Source organism: Stenella coeruleoalba (assembly GCF_951394435.1).
Source record: "Stenella coeruleoalba genome assembly, chromosome: 6".
Taxonomy (NCBI): Eukaryota; Metazoa; Chordata; class Mammalia; order Artiodactyla; family Delphinidae; genus Stenella; species Stenella coeruleoalba.
This window is the reverse complement of record NC_137151.1, coordinates 74,302,874-74,323,299: the sequence shown is the minus strand read 5'-3', so window position 1 is coordinate 74,323,299 and position 20,426 is coordinate 74,302,874. Positions and strand designations below refer to the sequence as shown.

At 35.5% G+C, this 20,426-nt stretch overlaps 1 protein-coding gene across 19 annotated transcripts in view; it reads left to right on the top strand.

The window, feature by feature from the left end:
* SESTD1 (SEC14 and spectrin domain containing 1) overlaps positions 1-20,426 on the top strand; it is a 262,393-nt gene that overhangs the window by 219,693 nt on the left and 22,274 nt on the right. For all 19 annotated transcript variants that reach the window (XM_079923851.1, XM_079923858.1, XM_079923862.1 and 16 more), the window contains 3 exons: positions 4,619-4,716; positions 6,926-6,981; positions 10,412-10,623. In XM_079923851.1, coding sequence (XP_079779977.1) covers positions 4,619-4,716; positions 6,926-6,981; positions 10,412-10,623 — 366 coding nt within the window. The remainder of the gene's footprint in view (positions 1-4,618; positions 4,717-6,925; positions 6,982-10,411; positions 10,624-20,426) is intronic.

Below are 20,426 nucleotides of genomic sequence, written 5' to 3'. Positions count from 1 at the left end.
GTCTGATTCCTCCAGCTCTGTTTTTTTCTCTCAAGATTGCTTTGGCTATTCAGGGTCTTTTGTGTCTCCTTACAGATTTTAAGATTTTTTGTTCTAGTTCTGTACAAAATGCCATTGGTAATTTGATAGGGATTGCATTCAATCGGTAGATTGCTTTCGGTAGTATAGTCATTTTCACAGTATTCATTCTTCCAATCCAAGAACATGGTATATCTCTCCATCTATCTGTGTTATCTTTGATTTCTTTCATCAGTGTCTTATAGTTTTCTGAGCATAGGTCTTTTACCTCCTTGGTTTATTCCTAGGTATTTTATTCTTTTTTTGCAGTGGTGAATGGGATTGTTTCCTTAATTTCTCTTTCTGATCTTTCATTGTTAGTGTATAGGAATGCAAGAAATTTCTGTGCATTAATTTTCTATCCTGCAACTTTACCAAATTCATTGATTAGCTCTAAGAGTTTTCTGGTGGCATCTTTAGGATTCTCTATGTATAGTATCATATCATCTGCAAACAGTGACAGTTTTACTTCTTCTTTTCCAATTTGTATTCCTGTTATTTCTTTTTCTTCTCTGCTGTGGCTAGGACTTCCAAAACTATGTTGAATAATAGTGGTGAGAGTGGACATCCTTGTAGACATCCTTGTCTTATTCCTGATCTTAGAGGAAATGGTTTCATTTTTCACCATTGAGAATGCTGTTTGCTGTGGGTTTGTCATATCTGGCCTTTATTATGTTGAGGTAGGTTCCTTCTCTGCACGCTTTCTGGAGAGTTTTTTATCATAAATGGGTGTTGAATTTTGTCAGAAGCTTTTTCTGCATCTGTTGAGATGATCATATGGTTTTTATTCTTCAGTTTTTTAATATGGTATATCACATTGATTGATTTGCATATATTGAAGAATCCTTGCATCCCTGGGATAAATCCCACTTGGTCATGGTGTTTGATCCTTTAAAGTGTTGTTGGAGTCTGTTTGCTAGTATTTTGTTGATTTTTGCATCTGTATTCATCAGTGATATTGGTCTGTAGTTTTCTTTTTTTGTAGTATCTTTGTCTGGTTTTGGTATCAGGGTGATGGTGGCCTCATAAAATGAATTTGGGAGTGTTCCTTCCTCTGCAATTTTCTGGAAGAGTTTGACAAGGATGGGTGTTAGCTCTTCTCTAAATGTTTGATAGAATTCACCTGTGAAGCCATCTGGTCTTGGACTTTTGTTTGTTGGAAGATTTTTCATCACAGTTTCAATATCATTACTTGTGATTAGTCTGTTCATATTTTCTATTTATTCCTGGTTTTGTCTTGGAAGTTTCTACCTTTGTAAGAATCTGTCCATTTCTTCCAGGTTGTCCATTTTACTGGCACAGTGTTGCTTGTAGTAGTCTCTTATGATGCTTTGTATTTCTGAGGTGTCTGTTGCAACTTCTCCTTTTTCATTTTAATATTATTGGTTTGAATCCTCTCCCTCTTTTTCTTGATGAGTCTGGCTAAAGTTTTATCAGTTTTGTTTATCTTCTCAAAGAACGAGGTTTTAGTTGATCTTTGCTATTGTTTCCTTCATTTCTTTTTCATTTATTTCTGCTCTCATCTTTATGGTTTCTTTCCTTCTACTAGCTTTGGGTTTTTTTTGTTCTTCTCTAGTTCATTTAGGTGTAAGGTTAGATTGTTTATTTGAGATTTTTCTTGTTTCTTGAGGTAGGATTGTGTTGCTATGAATTTCCCTTTTAGAACTGCTTTTGCTGCATCCCATAGGTTTTGGATCATCGTGTTTTTGTTGTCATTTGTCTCTAGGTTTTTTTTTATTTCTTCTTTGATTTATTCAGTGATCTATTGGTTATTTAGTAAGGTATTGTTTAGCCTCCATGCGTTGTATTTTTTACTTTTTTTTCCCTGTAATTTATTTCTAATCTCATAGCATTGTGGTCAGAAAAGATGCTTGGTATGATTTCAATTTTCTTAAATTTACCGAGGCTTGATTTGTGATCCAAGATGTGATCTATCATTGAGAATGTTCTGTGGGCACTTGAGAAAAAAGTGTAATCTGCTGTTTTCAGCTGGAATGTCCTATAAATATCAATTAAATATATCTGGTCTATTGTGTCATTTAAAGCTTTTGTTTCCTTATTAATTTTCTGTCTGGATGATCTGTCCACTGGTGTAAGTGAGGTGTTAAAGTCCCCCACTATTATTGTGTTACTGTCGATTTCCTCTTTTATAACTGTTAGCATTTGCCTTATGTATTGATATGCTCCTGTGTTGGGTGCATATATATTTAGAATTGTTATAACTTTTTGGATTGATCCCTTTATCATTTTGTAGTGTCCTTCCTTGTCTCTTGTAAGACTCTTTATTTTAAAGTCTATTTTATCTGAGTATTGCTATTCCAGCTTTCTTTTGATTTCCATTTGCATGGAATATCTTTTTCCATCCCCTCACTTTCTGTCTGTATGTGTCCCTAGATCTAAAGTGGATCTCTTGTAGACAACGTATATATGCGTCTTGTTTTTGTATCCATTCAGTGAGCCTGTGTCTTTTGGTTGGAGCTTTTAATCCATTCACATTTAAGGTAAGTATTGATATGCATGTTCCTATTACCATTTTCTTATTTGTTTTGGGTTTGTCTTTGTAGGTCCTTTTCTTCTCTTATGTTTCCCACTTAGAGAAGTTCCTTTAGCATCTGTTGTAGAGCTGGTTTGGTGGTGCTGAATTCTCTTAGTTTTTGCTTGTCTATAAAGCTTTTGATGTCTCTGTTGAATCTGAATGAGATCCTTGCTGGGTAGAGTAATCTTGGTTGTAGGTTCTTACTTTTCATCACTTTAAATATATCATGCCACTCCCTTCTGGCTTGTAGAGTTTCTGCTGAGAAATCAGCTGTTAACCTTATTGGAGTTCCCTTATATGTTCTTTGTTGTTTTTCCCTTGTTGCTTTTTTTTTTAAAACGTCTTTATTGGGGTACAATTGCTTTACAATGGTGTGTTAGTTTCTGCTTTATAACAAAGTGAATCAGTTATACATATACATATGTTCCCATATCTCTCCCCTTGTTGCTTTTAATAATTCTTTGTCTTTAATTTTTGTCAATTTGATTACTGTGTGTCTTGGCGTGTTTCTCCTTGGGTTTATCCTGCCTGAGACTCTCTGCACTTCCTGGACTTGGGTAGCTATTTCCTTTCCCATATTAGGGAAGTTTTGGACTGTAATCTCTTTAAATATTTTCTCGGTTCCTTTCTGTCTCTTCTTCTTCTGGGAGACTGTAATGCATTTGAATGAATGTTGGTGCATTTAATTTTGTCCCAGAGGTCTCTTAGGCTGTCTTCATTTCTTTTAATTCTTTTTTCTTTATTCTGTTCTGTGGCAGTAAATTCCACTTTTCTGTCTTCCAGGTTGCTTATTTGTTCTTCTGCATCAGTTATTCTGCTATTGATTCCTTCCAGTGTATTTTTCATTTCAGTTATTGTGTTGTGCATCTGTTTGTTTGTTCTTTAATTCTTCTAGGTCTTTGTTAAACCTTTCTTGCATCTTCTCGATCTTTGCCTGTGTTCTTTTTCCGAGGTCCTAGATCATCTTTACTCTTATTATTGTGAATTCTTTTTCTGGAAGGTTGCCTATCTCCACTTTATTTAGTTGTTTTTCTGGGGTTTTATCTTGTTCCGTCATCTGGTACATAGTCCTCTGCATGTCCTTTTGTGTGTCTTTCTGTGAATGTGGTTTTCATTCCACAGGCTTCAGGATTGTTTTCTTCTTGTTTCTTCTGTCTGCCCTTGATACACCATTTTCAGAGAGGATATTTAGACAGCAATATGAGTTGAAAAGCAGTTTGACAGGTTAAGGTTTTCATTTCTGAAAATATATCTTCTTTTTCGGGGCAGACTTTGGAAATTTGCCACTCTGTATAATGTAGTATTGTTTAATTGAACTGCCAGGGACTAAAAGAAAAAACTTAAAATTTGCTCACATTAGATTATATGCTAATTTTTTTTTAAGAATAATGAACTTTTGGATATTTGAGAATGGGTAACCAGTTCTGTTTTCACCATATTTGAACAATGATATAAAACCAATGAGTGTCTATTTTATTCTAAGCAGAGTTGCCCAAATCCCTTTTTTGAAATATTTTAAGAAATCATGTTAAGATTATAACTAATTTATTTTTATGCTACATGCTTATATATAAAACTTAAGTATTAACATGCAACCAGAATGATTAATAGAATAACATAAAGAAAAGTTCTTTAACTGGAATTAGAGGGTTAGAACTGGTCTGAATAATGTTCATGTAGTTAAAACTGTTGTTGGTACACATATTTCTCAAGGGAATGGGAATAAATATAAACTTGTATCAGGAATAAAAATAATTTCTTAATGTGTTTAAATTAAAAAAATTCTTTATCCATTAAAACTATTCATTGTTTTAGGAAGCAGTTTTGTCTTCATTGTTTTAATTTTGTCTTCATTGTCTGCATTGTCTATGCTGTGTGGTCTGGTGATTAAAGTGTACTAAATGAGGTCCAGAGAGGGAACCAGAATCCTGCTTGACTAATTCTGTTGCTCTTAGTTGAAAATCCTTATGTACATATCAACTTTTAAGATAATCCTTAACATGTTAATAAAATCTCATACTTTAGGTTTTTGAGAAGTTTACAAAGGAATCTACATCATTATTAGATGAACTTGCTTTGATTAACAATGGAAGTGATAAAGGAAATCAGCAAGAGAAAGAAAGGTAAGTGTCTAGTGTCCTACAATTACACCTTTGCAAAGCTATAATTAGTGTGTTAAAAGATAACCTCTGTTGTTAATGCAAGCCAAGAGAACTAAGGTAAGCAAGCCTCCATTCAATCAAACTTGGCCTATAAAAGTTGTATTAAATTTATTTTTTAATACTTGAGAATTTGCTTTACATATAAAATTTATTGATTTGAATCCAGGTTTCTTTACAGAAGACTTTTAATTTTGTTGAATAATAATATATTTACCTTTTCCTGACACTGTGTAAAATAATTATTTTGCAAGAACATGTTTTCAGAAGGAAACAATTTTCTGCCTTTTTAGAGTTTTACTTTGCTTGTAAAGAATATGGAAAAGGTTGCAGCTTGAAATAAAATCATTATAACCTTATTTACATATGTTAGCACTTAAATGCCTATCTTGTGGAACTCCTACATCCTTGTAAAATATGTGATATTCATGAGTTTACCTTCAGGAATTTAGTATTTTATGACACTGGATCTAATTGTAACTACCTAGATTTATCATTTTACAGATTTCCATTGAACTTTTCAACCTCAACAGTTTTCAGACCAATTTCCTCTCCCCAGGTAAAAAGTACTGTAGGAAGCAAATTAATCCTCAGTAACAAAGTAGTCACTAGGCAGTAATTTTTCATTAGGAAATTTGAAAGGATCAACACTCATCCTTGTCTATCTCTTTTGAATCTGACCTTGAAAATACAATGGAACCTTGATAGAATGCATCTTGTTATTCCATGAATCCAAATATAGTCGCAGACCAGTTGACTGAGATAATGATATAGGAGGGATGTGAGAAGATCATAGTTTAACACCAAATCTTGATTTAAAATAAAGTAAAAATATGAAAACAAATGGTTTGAATATAAATCTAAAGTTACAACAAACATTTAGGAACATTACTATCTTATAGATAGACGCCATATAAAAATGTAAATAACAATTTTACATATATGTAAATATGTGAGTGTGTGTATAGACATCACACACACATACTTATATACTATGGAATTGAAAATATCACTCAAGTTACTTGACAAAAATTTGCCAAACCTCTTGCTTTCTGAGTAGTCCAGCAGAGTAAATCTGGTGTTTCTCAAAATCATGTTCTCCAGGAAAGACATCCTAAGAGGGTACTGGTAGAAAATGAGTTCATGGTCATAGAGTTTAATGCTGTTTACTATGTTTCCTTCTCTGGGAATGACTGTAAACATTTACAGATTACATGTTCTGAGAAAGTGTTGCAGTAAAGAAACCTGTTTAATTGCTTTCTTAAAATTTCCCGTACTTACATGACAGTGGAACCCCATCTTCTCTACTCAGTAGTATCTCATTCAGTGTTTTGGGAAACACTGGGAAACGATGGTTTGTGTGACTACATGAAGTGTCAAGTGAAATCTTGTATTTGCCAATCCCTCCCTGAGAAACTCAAGTGTTATTACTTAGTCTCTTTTAAACCGCACACAATGAAGTCCCTCTTGCAAATTTTCATCACCTTCTTTATGTCAGTCCTCAGGAAACATCTGGGCTATACAAGAGGTGAAGGCCTAGATCAGTTGACAAAAGTGAAATGTATAGAGCAAGACCTGTCAGTTACAGTAGCAAGGCCCTAGGCTTTGATTTGCCAGGTACTCTATCTTTCCTTCATCTTCTCCACTTTCCATATATGTTTAAGAAAATAAAGCCCATAGTCCAGCTGCAAATGAAACATAATTAGTACATAAAGAGTGTACATCTGCTAGGGTACACATACATATGAATATCAAGATTGCTATAGATAGGTAAACTTTGGATTGGAGGATGGCTGCACACGATTTTAATGTTAACGTTTCTGGATTATTATATAGTGACAAATTTCAGTTTGAAGCAGATATCCAGTGGAAAAATAATAAAATGGATTCCTTTGATATACTTGAAATAATACTGTAGTTAATAATGATAAATTATATTTTTCCAAGTAGTATATTTTGTTTTTTATCACATAGATATTTTTTTGGCTACTAGTGTTTAATTATCTGTAATGGGTTCCTGATGCTTAAGAGAAATTAGCCTGGTAGGACAGTATGCTTCATATTTTCATATTTGTAGGCCCCTGTTTTGGTAAGTATATGTAAAGGATTTTTTTAAGTTATATAAATAGAAATACATATAGTTAAAAAAAAATACTCTTTTGGTGCTTGCCAGGTCTGTGGATTTAAACTTTCTTCCATCAGTTGATCCTGAAACTGTTCTTCAGACAGGTAAGATGAAAAAACATATTTATCAGTGATAATCATAATCCATTAAACCAACCATACATTAATTGGCTCATGAAATAAACATTGATTTGAGTATGTATTATGTTGTAGAAACTGAAGGAGAAGTGTTTCAAACTGCTCTTTGGTTTAGCCTAAGAGTGTGTTAATAAACTCTACAATATTAAAAATTATTAATAATGATCAATTATCTTGAAATATTTGAATTTATTTCTTTATGACATGAAGATAAAAATTTCTATTTGATGGGTTTGCTATGAGGATTATTGAATATGCATTGTGTTTCTAGCATTGTACTTTTATGTATTTTCATATTTCATTCTTCTAAGTACTCCTTGAGATAATTAGTATTATTTTCTCTACTTGAGGAAGCCAAGGCTTAGAGATATTAAAAAACTTGTTCAAGATCAAATAACTATTAAGTTCTACCACCATAGCACTAAAAAAAGGTCTAAATCCAAAGCCACTAGTTGTACTGTTTTACAATCATCTGTGTAAAAACACTTACCACCTTGCAATGGCCTTTCACGTAGTGTGTGTTCAGTGCTGCATGGTTTGTATATTCCAGCCCCAATAGCTTTAGTAGTAGTTTCACAGATTCTAGAGAACACATTGGAATTCTTTTAAAGGAAAATACCTTAATTTTATTTCCAATATATTTTTCTAATAGGGCATAGTTCTAATCCTACTGCATAGCAGGTACTATTCTAAGCACTTTATGTATGCTAACTCATTTGTGCTTCACTACAACCCACTGAAGTAGGTACTGTTGTCACCCCAATGTTAAGATGGGGAAACTGAGGCATTAAAAGGTTTAGTAACTTGGGCAGATTACACAACTAGTAATGCTAGATTTGAGACTTTAACCAAGGCAGTTTGGTTTCGAAGTATGGTCTTTGAAATCATTATGTGGTTCTGCTTCTCTAATGTAAATGGTATCCACAAGGAGCACATTAAAGGTAACAGTCATCAAAGAAGAAAAAATATATATATTCTGATCTTAATGACTTTTATGGAACTATATATGTAAAGAATATGAATGTGGGCTTCCCTGGTGGCACAGTGGTTGGGAGTCTGCCTGCCGATGCGGGGGACATGGGTTCGTGCCCCAGTCTGGGAGGATCCCACATGCCGCGGAGCGGCTGGGCCCGTGGGCCATGGCCGCTGAGCCTGCGCGTCTGGAGCCTGTGCTCCGCAACGGGAGAGGCCACAGCAGTGAGAGGCCCGCGTACAGCAAAAAAAAAAAAAAAAAAAAAAAGAATATGAATGTGTGTGTGTATATATATAGAAAGACTTTCCATAAGTCTTCAAAACAGGTGTCCTTCCAATTATAGAGTATAACAAAGAGTAAAGAAATAAATTCTGAATATCTTCGTTGTATCCATTCAGTTTTCCCGAGTTTTTTCAGTACGATTTAGATCTTACTTCCTGAAAGAACAAAGAAATAATTGTAATCTGAGAATTACTGCATGTTTAGAAGGTACAAGAGACTGTCAGTAAAAATATTGCTTTAGATTCAAAACTTAGTTCCATGTTTATATTTGTTTTAAAAACTGCTTAAGCCATTGAATTCAGAAACTTGTTACATTTGTATTTTAGAATTATCTGTATACGTCACTAAGTCCTTTTTAATATGCTATTGACTCTTAAAGTAGAAAGAGTATAAAATGGGGACGTTTAAAACAATCTTGGATATTCTTCAGAAATTGGAAATACCTCCAAATCATAATAAAAACTGTTTCTATTATTTAAAGCCATTTAAGTTTAGGACATTTTCTTGAATAGAGATGAAGAGAAGAGAATTTAAATGTCTGCATATTTTGGGTTCCTTAATGATAATTGGAATAGTATTATCCTGGAAAAACAATTTGCAATTTATTCACTTAAAAAAAATTTTTTTTTTTCTTTTTTGATGTAAAGGATAGTTTTCTTTGTTTTGGATGCCAGCAACTGAGGTGTAGGGCAGACTCCTGTTCAAAGGCCAACTCCCTCCTCCCCGACTGATGATCAGTGGGCAGGAGCTATTACAGACGGAGGGAGGGGGCTACATGCAGAAACAGCATAGTCAGCTCTGACAGTCATCTTGAAATTGGACATCAGTGGTCTGACCAGCGTCATCTTGTAAAATTGTTAATGTTATACTTACAGCTTTAGATGTTGCACATTCTATAATTTTAACTTCTTGTGCATGAGTGATTTTCTCCATGAGTTTGCTGTAATCAAATAACATTGAGTGCAGTTCTTACATTAGTGTGGCCCCTCACGATTCACAGTTAATATGTTGTAGAAATTTATATAAATAGAGATTACTTAAATGTTATTTTGTACCAGTAGTAAAGACTTTCTCCCTTTAATCATACATTTGTTACACACCAACATTTCTTTTAGGTGCTATGATTAAGGTTATGGATTAATAGTGAAATCCTACAACATAATGCTTAGTATTGATTAGTACTATCAGACAAAACATACTAATTAGTACCATCAGACAGAAATCCCAGATTATAATTGTACTCTACAGAGAAATGGTTGGCACAATGTCCTGAGGAGTGAATCCACCAATAACAAGAATGTGATAGATAGAAAGATAATTAGGTCTAGAAAATATATATGCCATATATACTATATACTTACTATGTAGTATGGCATATATAGTATATATGACACAGATCTTCCTCAACTTACAATGTGATTACATCCTGATAAACCCATCGTAAGTTGAAAATATCATGTTGAAATGCATTTAATACACCTAAAGTACCGAACATCATAGCCTAGCCTAGCCTACCTTAAACGTGCTCAGAACACTTACAGTAGACTACAGTTGGGCAAAATCATCTAAAACAAAGCCTATTTTATAATACAGTGTTTAATATCTCATGTAATTTATTGAATAATGTACTGAAAGTGAAAAACAGAACAGTTGTATGAGTACAGAATGGTTGTCAGTATATCAGTGTTTACCCTCATGATCATGTGGCTGACTAGGAGTTGCAGTTCACTGCTGCTGCCCAACATTGCAAAAGAGTATCGTACTGCATATTGCTAGCCCAGAAAAAGAAAAAATCAAAATCTGAAGTACGGGTTCAACTGAATGCACCATCATAAAGTCGAAAAATTGTAAATCAAACCATCGTTAAATCGGGGACTGTCTGTATATGATAGAGCTATGATATACGACATAGTATATATCCATATGTATATGTATGCATGCAGTTTTCCTATTTATTTATATATAAATTGAGAAATTGCATTTTAGTACTTAAGACCTGGTAGGTAAATATATAGGCAGATACGTTCTAAAAATACATAGGCAGATACGTTCTAAAAATAAGGGATTAGAATTGAGAAGACTGAGAAGTAAGATTTATATTTCTTTATGGGCATTAATTATAAGTGTCTTTCCTTCTTAAAGGACATGAATTGTTATCCGAATTACAGCAGCGTCGATTTAATGGCTCAGATGGAGGGGTCTCGTGGTCTCCTATGGATGATGAACTACTTGCACAGCCACAGGTTATGAAATTATTAGATTCACTGCGAGAGCAATATACCCGCTACCAGGAAGTTTGTAGGCAACGTAGTAAGCGTACACAGTTAGAAGAGATTCAACAGAAGGTGATGCAGGTAGGTGTCTGATTCCAACATATTAAACTCTTTTTAAAATCTAAATTTTTTTATGTGTGTGTGTAATTTCTACTCTGTACCTGATTTTATACTATGCCTTATTTACATTATATAGAGAACTTTAGAAATGTCAAACCAGACTCTCAAACTATTTTTACAATTAGTATTTGCGTTTAAATTATATTATTTCTACAGTGATGACATTGAGCATTCAGCTCACTCTATCAGAATTTCAAAAATAACTAGCTGTTGGAAACATCACCTGTGGTCTCTGTATTCTTGTAATAAATAACATTTTATTGTTGACCTTAGATTTATTTTAAATTTCTAATAACTTTGTTGTTGTTGTTAATTTGGGCATTATGAAGAGTTTTTCTGTCCTAGCAAAATGTTAATGTGTAATATAAGTAATTATAATATTAAGTTTCCTTATTTATGATACTGATAGAAAACTTCAAGTAGATTTAATTCTTATGAATTTTTAGTTCCTTTTAAAATTGATTTTTATAAGTAGGCAAAAAATGCTAAAAATCGATACTAAGGAAGACATTTCTGTATTTAGACTACATTCTGGATTTTGATCTGTTGAATTATTAAGAAGTAAATCTTAAATATTTCACTTTAAAAATCCAGATTAGGGGATTCTCTGGTGGCGCAGTGGTTGAGAGGCCGCCTGCCGATGCAGGGGACACGGGTTTGTGCCCTGGTCCGGGAAGATCCCACATGCCGCGGAGCGGCTGGGCCCCTGAGCCATGGCCACTGAGCCTGCGCTCCGCAACGGGAGAGGCCACAACAGTGAGAGGCCCGCGTACCGCCAAAAAAAAAAAAAAAAAAAATCCAGATTAGAAGTGTCCCAAAGTTTTTAATCTACATTCATTTATTAGATAAGTATTTGTTAAGTACTTATTATATAGAAGGCATTGTGCTTTTTCTACAGGATATAAAGGTGAACTTGGGTTTTGCTACATTAAACTTAAGAGGGGAGAGAAAGTGTTAGGTGTCACAAGGGAATGACTGAAGTGCTGTGGGCATTCAATGGAGGGATTAGTCCCCTGGTTGCAAGTGATCTCGGAAGACTTAGTGGAAAGAGGTAGTGCTTGAGCTTGTCCCCAAGAATGTGTAAGATTTCACCAGGCACCTCCTTTAGGTTTTAAAGGAGAACTGGCATTCTGTGGAGGAGAAAGAATAGCATGAATAAACAATAACATGAAATCCCAAGTTCTACTGAAGAAAAAGGCAGCAGTAGGCACCAGGGAAAGTGTTTGGCCTTTGAGTCATGGAACATAGTGAGCATGCTCTGAATCCCAGTTCTTCCACTTATTTGCTGTGTGATTATGGTCACATTATTCACCCACCTGAGCCTCAGTTTGACTTCCTTCTTTCTTTATTCCCCTTCTTCTCTTTCTCTCTCTTCCTTCCTTCTTTCATTACATAAAACAGGGGTAACAGGAGCTCTTTTGAAAGGTTTGTTGAAAGAACCCAGCACTCAGCTAATGGAAGCTATTATATTTGTTCCCATTGAACTAGATTGTAGCCTAGAATTCTAATTCAGCTGTTGGAAAACTTGTTCTGTAAAGGGCCACATAGTAAATGTTTAGGCTTCTTGGACCATACAGTTTTTCTTGAACCTGTGGCTATTTAACTGCCTTTGTAATGCATAGTCATTACGTAAACAAATGTGTTTGGCTGTTTCAGTAAAACTTTATTTATAAAAACAAGTGGTAGGGCTTCCCTGGTGGCGCAGTGGTTGAGAGTCCGCTTGCTGATGCAGGGGACACGGGTTCGTGCCCCGGTCCGGGAAAATCCCACATGCCGCGGAGCGGCTGGGCCCGTGAGCCATGGCCGCTGAGCCTGCGTGTCCGGAGCCTGTGCTCCGCAACGGGAGAGGCCCGCGTACTGCAAAAAAAAAAAAAAAAAAAAAAAAACAAGTGGTAGGCTAGAATTGGCCTGCAAGCTGTAGTTTGCTGACCCCTGACTAGAGCATCAGGGTGTCATGGGGAAAAAGGCTTGAAAGGAGGGAAGGAGTTGGATCATGGAAGATCTTGAATTCCAGGCAACAGAATTTAGGCTTTATCTCATGATAACTACATAGAAACTGAAGATTTCTGAGCATATGTTAATTATATATAATTTTTTCTACATAATATATTCATAAATTAAAGATAGCTTGTATTAAACTCAGGTAAACTTTAAATAGCTTGAGAGTATCTTTGAAAACCATAAAGATGAAATAGCATAGTGGTATACAAGTACCCCAGTAACCTGGGTCCACTCTCTTCTGCCACTTTCAAGTTTGTTCTTGGGAAGGAAGTGTACTCCTCAATGCCCTAGCTTCCTCCTCAGTAAAGTGAGGAAAACAATAACAATAATAATAATAATACCTACTTAATAGGGCTGTTACAAAGATTAAGAAGATAATTTAAATAAAATGTTTAGCTTGGCACATACGAGTTTTTATTAGTATCATTTATTATTTGCGCACTCGTTAAAGAAATGAGTATCTACAATAGTGTGACATTGTGCTCGGTGGAATGTAATGGTGAGTAAAAACAGACAGGGTGTCCCGCCTTTTGGTGCATGGCTAAGTAACTACACAAATAGTTGTAAAATTGCAACCACTCAAGTCCCAAGGAGAGTGAAGGGAGGAAGCGTGAGAAAGAAGATGATATCAGAGGTGAAGCATTTTTCTGGCTTGCAAGACTTAATGGATGATGGTGTTGTCTAATTAGGGAAATTGGGCAGGTTTGGGTTTACGTGCAGATGGAAAAGGTGTGGAAAATCAAGAGTTTGATTTTAGACATGGTGAATTTCAGGAGACTTTGAGACATCTAAGAATAAGATATATAAAGGTAGTCCCAAACAGGTCCAGAAGTGAGAAGTCTGGGCTGGTGACATACTTGTTTGTCATCTGTGTATGAATGGTAATTAAAGCATTGATGTGGGTGAGAATTTCCCAAGGAAAGAGCTGAGAGTAGATGAGAAGAAGGCTTTGTAACTGAGCTTTGAGAAGCTCCAGCATTTAATGACAAGATAGAGGAGCATACTCCTGAAAAGAAGGCAGTGGAGGATTGGCCAGAGATGAAGAAGGAAAGTGTGAACAGCTCTGTGTCATGGAAGTCAAAAGAAGAAAGCATGTCAGGGGAGGAGTTGGGAACCCTGTCGAATGTTGCTGGAAGATTGAAAAAGAGGAAGACTTAACATGTTCACTAAGAATCCACAAGGTCAAGGTCGTTGGTGATCCCAGGGTATGGAGTAGCAGGGCCAGTAGCACATTGGACTGAATTCAGGAATGAAAGTGAGGTGTGGTGAAGGAGACGTGGAGTGTAGGGAACTCGCTGAGAGTTTTGTCTCTGAAGGAAAGACGAGAAACAGAGCATTGCCTAGAAGTGAGGGTGTATTAATTTGCTAGGTCTGCTGTAACAAAGTACTAAAGACTAGGGGACTTAACCATAGAAGTGTATTTCCTCATTTTTCTGGAGGCTAAAAGCCCAAGATCAAGGAGTTAGCAGGGTTGATTCCACCTGAGGGCAGTGAGGGAAGGATCTGTTCCAGGCCTCTCTCCTTGGCTTACTGATGCGTTCTCCCTATGTCTTCATATCATCTTCCCTCTATACCTGTCTGTGTCCAAATTTCCTCTCCTTTTAAGAACACCAGTCATATAAGATTAGGGCTCACTTTAATAACCTCATTTTAATTTAAGTGCCTCTTTAAAGACCCTGTCTTCAAATAAATATGGTTACATCCTAAAGCACTGGGAGTTAGGACTTCAGCATATGGGGAGTGTGGGGACACAATTCAGCCCACAGCTGGGGTCAAGTGTAGTTTATTTTTGTTAGTTTGTGTTTGTGATATGGAAAACTAAGAGGCTTAAATTCTAGGAGGAAAGTATATGTTTGGAAGGAGGAGTTGAACATGGAGGAGAGAATAATTAATACTATCAAGTTCGTGACAAGGTGGAAGTGAATGGACTCCAAAGCAGAGCTGAAGGGATTAGCTTTAGAATGGAGGAGGGAGAACTCTTCCTTTGTAACAGGAGGGAGATGGTAGGATGATCCAGAGTTGCCTCCGTATATATAAGTCAGGCATCGAGAAGATGAAGTAGTTCTTGAGTGATTAAGTTTTTTTGATTGTTTTTTGTTTGTTTGTTTTTAAGTAAGACACAAAGGGAATCTCTTTGGTGGTGGAGGTTTGGAGGCAAGGCGGGGATGGGGAGGGCAGTGGTTAAAGAGGGTTAGAGGTTTAAATGGAGTGGAAATGATTCAAAATTTTCATTCTGGGGATTGGAAGAGTGAAATTACCATGGAAGTATAGATGTATTTTTTAGATAGTGCTGATCTTGAACTTATGGTGGAAACTTTCTGGCCTGTTATGTGACCCTGTCAATTCATGGCTGGCTGTTGATGTGCAGGCCCCAGAGAACGTGGGTGATGGGAGTCCCCCAGCATTTGTGCTTTGCTATGTGACATCAGGGGCAAAGGAGTTAATGTATTGACATGCATTTTTGAAATGATGGACCAACTCAACTGGATAAAGAATAAAGAAACTAGAGAAAGGAGATGATGATGATACTTATAATGATGGTGGTGATGGTCATGAGATTATTGTTAAAAACAAATAAACCTCATTGCAATTCAATTTTCTTTATAAGCGTTACATGTGAATTGGTTAGAGCATTAATATTCATCAGGTGATGGTTTCTACACTCTTATTTTCACAGGTCACATTTTAGGGAAAGATCTATTTCTCTTGCCAAAATGATTACTTAAGTTTAGCTATTTAGAAACATATATTGATCATGTCCACACACAGAGAATATAAACTACCATCTTCAGTCTTGCAAATTTGGGGGAAAATGAAATTTTTTGATGTTTATATAAAGATAATCATAAAGTTGACTACCTCTGCTTGTGTAAAATTAATGAAAGTTGAAATTTTCCACATCTCTTTTTTTACTGATTTATCACTGAAAACAGAACATAATGAAAAAGAAACCAGTAGCTCTAATAGATAAACTATATGGTAATAACCATTGTAGTTGTCAGCCATTTATTCCCCACAGTTCAAATCAGTAGCATTAGACTTCATGTGGAATGCAGAAGTTCTCCATGTTGCTGCCGCTACATTTAAAAATCAGATTTCATGTACTTCTGGATAGGAGATGATGCCACTTCACTGAAATAAGCTATCGTTATTTGCATTATTTATTGTGGCAGTAATTTCTGCCAGCATTGCAAATGTTATTTCTAGAATCATCCATGTGATTTTCTTCCTTTGTAGAAAGGAACCATAGATGCAAAATAGGATAACTCTGAGTTGCTAAAGTATACAGCTGGAGGCTGTGATCCCAGTTCACCATATTCTTTCTTCTGGTCAGATGCTTGACATCTGCTTGATATGCCCTTCTACCTGGTTTGACCTAACATGCTTCTAGATATTCTCTCGTGCAGTCTTTAGTAACCAGTCTGGCCAGGAAAAAATGATGGATAGTCACATGCATTTTTGGCCTCTGCAAATATTTGTCATGGTGGATTCTAAGAGCACATCTTCAAGGTTATACTTTGCATATAAATGTAACCGTTTGAGAGGTCACATTGATATGGATTGTGCATGAAACTGTTTTTGCAGTAAGTTAATATTCAGATTGACTGATGAGCAAGATGTCCTGATTGAAATTAAGTTTTATAACCCAGTTTGGCAAACCACCATCATTAATGCATTTAAATAGATTTATTTACTGGGACATCAACCTCAATTTGCATCATTTTTATTAGAAATAGTCATACATTTATGGTGTTTACGTTACTGATGTTGCATTCCAAGGGAAATTACTTTCAGCATACGTTAAAACTATATGTACACTTGACTGTGTAACTGTTTTTTTTGTGTGTGTGTGTGCCAAGCAGATGTCTTTGCTTTCTTTAAAATTTATTTTTAAATTTATAACTCTTTGAAAGTTCCCTGCTAATGAATTGTTTTTCCCCAGTTATCATGATTTATATTAACCTGCTTCTTTTGTTTCTATCGTTTAAAAGTTTTCTAGAGTTTCAAAGTTTAAATTTTAAATAATGTTGCCTTACGTTTTTTAAAATAATACATAACACATTAACCAGTTAAAATTTCTGAGTTATTTTCATTCTACCCTTATTTTTAGAATTTAGACATTTTTAGTGAAATAATTTATTATATTAATTGCTTAAATGCCATTGTATATCTGTTTCTATATTCATATTCGTAATACATAGTAATCAGTGAGAAGCAATTGAGTCCCCCAAAGGGAATGGAAACTTGTTTCAAAATGTTTACATGAGATTTCTTAAAACTTACTCTTTTTATTTCCATTTTTTAAAAGCATAGACTAAAACACTTAGTTCGGGGATTAAAAAGCCTATGGGTTTTACTGTAAAATGCAGATGTGAGACATAGTTTATAAAGGGTGAATAAATAGAAGGAGCTAGGCTTTTTTCTTCAGAAAAAGTGGGGAAAGCAAAGAGGCTAACAGCTATTGGTATCATCTACTGTGCTTAAGTGTCTTACGTATAATGACTGTATAATCCTGACAATAGCCCTATACAGTAGGTAGCATTAACACCATTTCAAAGGTGATGGACCAAAGTCTTTCAACTCCTAGGAGCAGAGCCAGAATTTCAGAGTCACGCCTAGTGCTTCCTGAAGACAGAACTGCTCATCTGTCTCTTTTGTGAAAGAGTGATACTTTCCACAGGCCAGCAGAGGCAAACAGGATCCTAGTACCCTGCCCCTCCAAATATAGCTCATACCAAAGAGTAAAGCAGAAAAAGTGGAGATGTTGAGGAACAAAGCATTGTATTCTAAAGAGTACCTGGCAGTAGAGGTTTGCAGATGAATTTAGGACTCTGAAAACAGAATTTAGCAAAGAAAATCGTAGCAGTTAGGCTATTCCAGTGAGTCAAAAATAATACTTGGACTTTTTTGTTTTTGAGTTTTTGCTCTTTAGTATTAAAACCTTGTAAAGAGAAGGTGGAAGCTAAGAATATATTAATATTTAAGATACTAGGACATAAATGGGCACACACATAAAGAGAGAAATCCCAAAAGATCATATACTGTTAGTAAGCAAACATTCGCAGTTTATTCGTTCTCACTAATATTTAGAAATACACCTGAAGAGATATCAGTTTTAAACTTGATGGAAGTATTTTAAAAGTAATAGTCAGCCATGTAGGGGGCAAAACTAAAAGCAGAAAGCCTGGTTTGGAGGCTACCACAAGGATCTAGGTAAGGCCTGAAGTAGGCTTAGAACAGGTTTATTTTGAAAGTCAAAACAGCAGGATTCCAGGGGTATCAGATATGCAGGGTGTAAAAGGAAAAAAAGAAGAGTCAAGAATGACTCTAAGGGTTTTTGGTTTGAGAATATTGCTCTAAATTATAACTCTAAAATGCATAATTTATAATAATGCTCTTTAAAGTATTCTCATTATGTAGGCAGTTTCAAAATTAAAAAGAAGTAGCGAGAATAATCACAAGAATGTCATCTTTATTTGAATTTGTTTGACAACTAGAAATCAATAGTGTAAGTTCAAACAGATCAAAAGTATCCAACCCCTTGGAAATGAAAAATAACTCATTTTAAAAAATGGATCAACAGAAAAATAAACAGTTCAGTAGAAAACTTAAAACCAAAATCATCAAAATCTATAGCATGAGATGAGTCTTGAAAGATGAAAAAGAGGTCACGAAGAGAAGGGGCTGAAAAGATTTCAGGTAGGAGGACGATCCATGTCAAAGCAAGATTAGTGAGAGAACATGGTGCCCTTGGGGAGCACTAAAAGTTCAACGCGGGCTCAGTTAAAGAAGGAAATGGTGAAGGATAGGCGGGGCCCCATCATCCATGGCATAGTATGGCCATGCCAGATAGCCACATTTCATCCCGAATGTAATGTAGAACCAGTATAGGATTTCTCACTGGGAGAAATATTTAAACAAAGATGAGTATTGGGTCCTCATGAAAAGATTTTTATTTAGTATGTAGTTCTGTTTTTCCCCTCTGGTTATTAAGAAAACAAGAAGTCTTGGTGTTTTTTACCAATCTATGTAAGAAGATATAAAATCCAAAAGCAGATGACGTCTACGTTGTTTTCCAGGAAACTTTCCCCTAATTTTACTCAAAGTTAGTATCATTCACGTAGGAACTTACCAACATTCTTATGATCTAACCAACTTTTTCCTTAGTTACTGTTTGTAACCCACTTTTGTAATAAATATAAATGATTTCAAATTAAATGTAATCATTGCTGCATTATTTTGGTTGACTACCCATCTCATCTCTTACATTAAGCTTGAAGTAGACTGAGGGCAAGAACCCCATTTCCAGAGTTTTTTTTGGAAATGACAAAATATATTTGTTGTTAGAAAGAGATACTGTTTCTCCCAGAGCCCCCACATGGATGTTTCTTAATAAATTGCACTGAGAATCTCAGAAAATAAAAATAAAATAAAATAAAGTAAAAGCAGTGGTCAGTTTATATACCTTGCAAAGGTTATTCTCAGTTAAAACTTTCATGACTTGAATGTTTCAAATAGAGACAAGTGCTTTAGAGAGTAATTTTATAATGTATACTATTAGCAATTAACATTGTATCATCACTGGACCCAAGATCGCTATTGAAAATGTTTTCTAGGAAAGCAATAGAGAATTAGAGAAGAATTCTGTTGCATAACTGCTATATATATATGTTCATCTTAAAATTACTTAGATGCTCAACAGTAGAGAATTGGAGTTGTGAAAGCAGGTATAATAGTTACTTGAGGTAGGACGTTGCTTACTTAGCTCTTAGTCAGGTAGGTTGGTTGGTTGTTTGGACACATGAGAGGGAGCAAAGGAAGGAGGCAGGCAAGGAGGCTGGCCTTCTTAAAAAAGGGGTTTCGAGCCATTAAAATGGTAATAACTGTAGCCACAAGGAAGTGAAAAACACAGGATAGAAATTACTTGTACTCTGACAATCGGCTGCAGCACTTAAATCTGGAGTAACATGAAAATGCAGTGCATGTGAAAAATTAATGGAAGGAAACACACATGATTTTCCCCTATGATGTGGTACTTTTATATGATTATTTAAATTACATAAACTCTTAGATTTTAAATATATTTTACCCTGGTAATAACTATGGAATGCACTGTGGGTCTGTGATAAGGAAAGCCTGTCTTTCCACTGAGTCTCTAATATTATGCTGCACAGACATCCTCATTCACTTCTTGGGACCTATCCTAAGTTTAGATTTAAGGCATATCCTAAGTTTAGCTGTTGTTGACTTCCTAATTGTAATTTAGCTTGATAAATAATAATTCAGCTTGGTAAAGCTGGGCAATATTTTTTTCTGTTAGAATTACTTCACTGTGTCTGTGTAGTTTTAGAGTATATATGTTTGTGGGTAGAGAAAACAAAACCCTTTCTTCTGCATGAGAATTTGATCTTTGCTTAACTATCTAGGTCTGTTCCCTTGAAAACCTGATAAAAATGCCAACTGTGTTACCAGGCGACATTGCTTGTAGTAAAAATTATTCTGGCTCTGGACTGGGAGAACTCTTAATACTTGATGGAAGGCATAACTTCGGGCATCTTGGAGCTCAGTGACTTTTATAATGGGCATGATGCTTGTGTGGTGTGAGGTTTTGATGCCAGAGTGTCTCCCATATCTGTCCCATATGGATCTCATCTCCTGAACTGTTGGACTGCTTCAGGGACCCGGCAGAAGAGAAACACCCAGTCCTGCTACCCTGGCAGACTGCAGTCCCTTCCCTTCATCCTTCTGAGTAGACTTGGTGC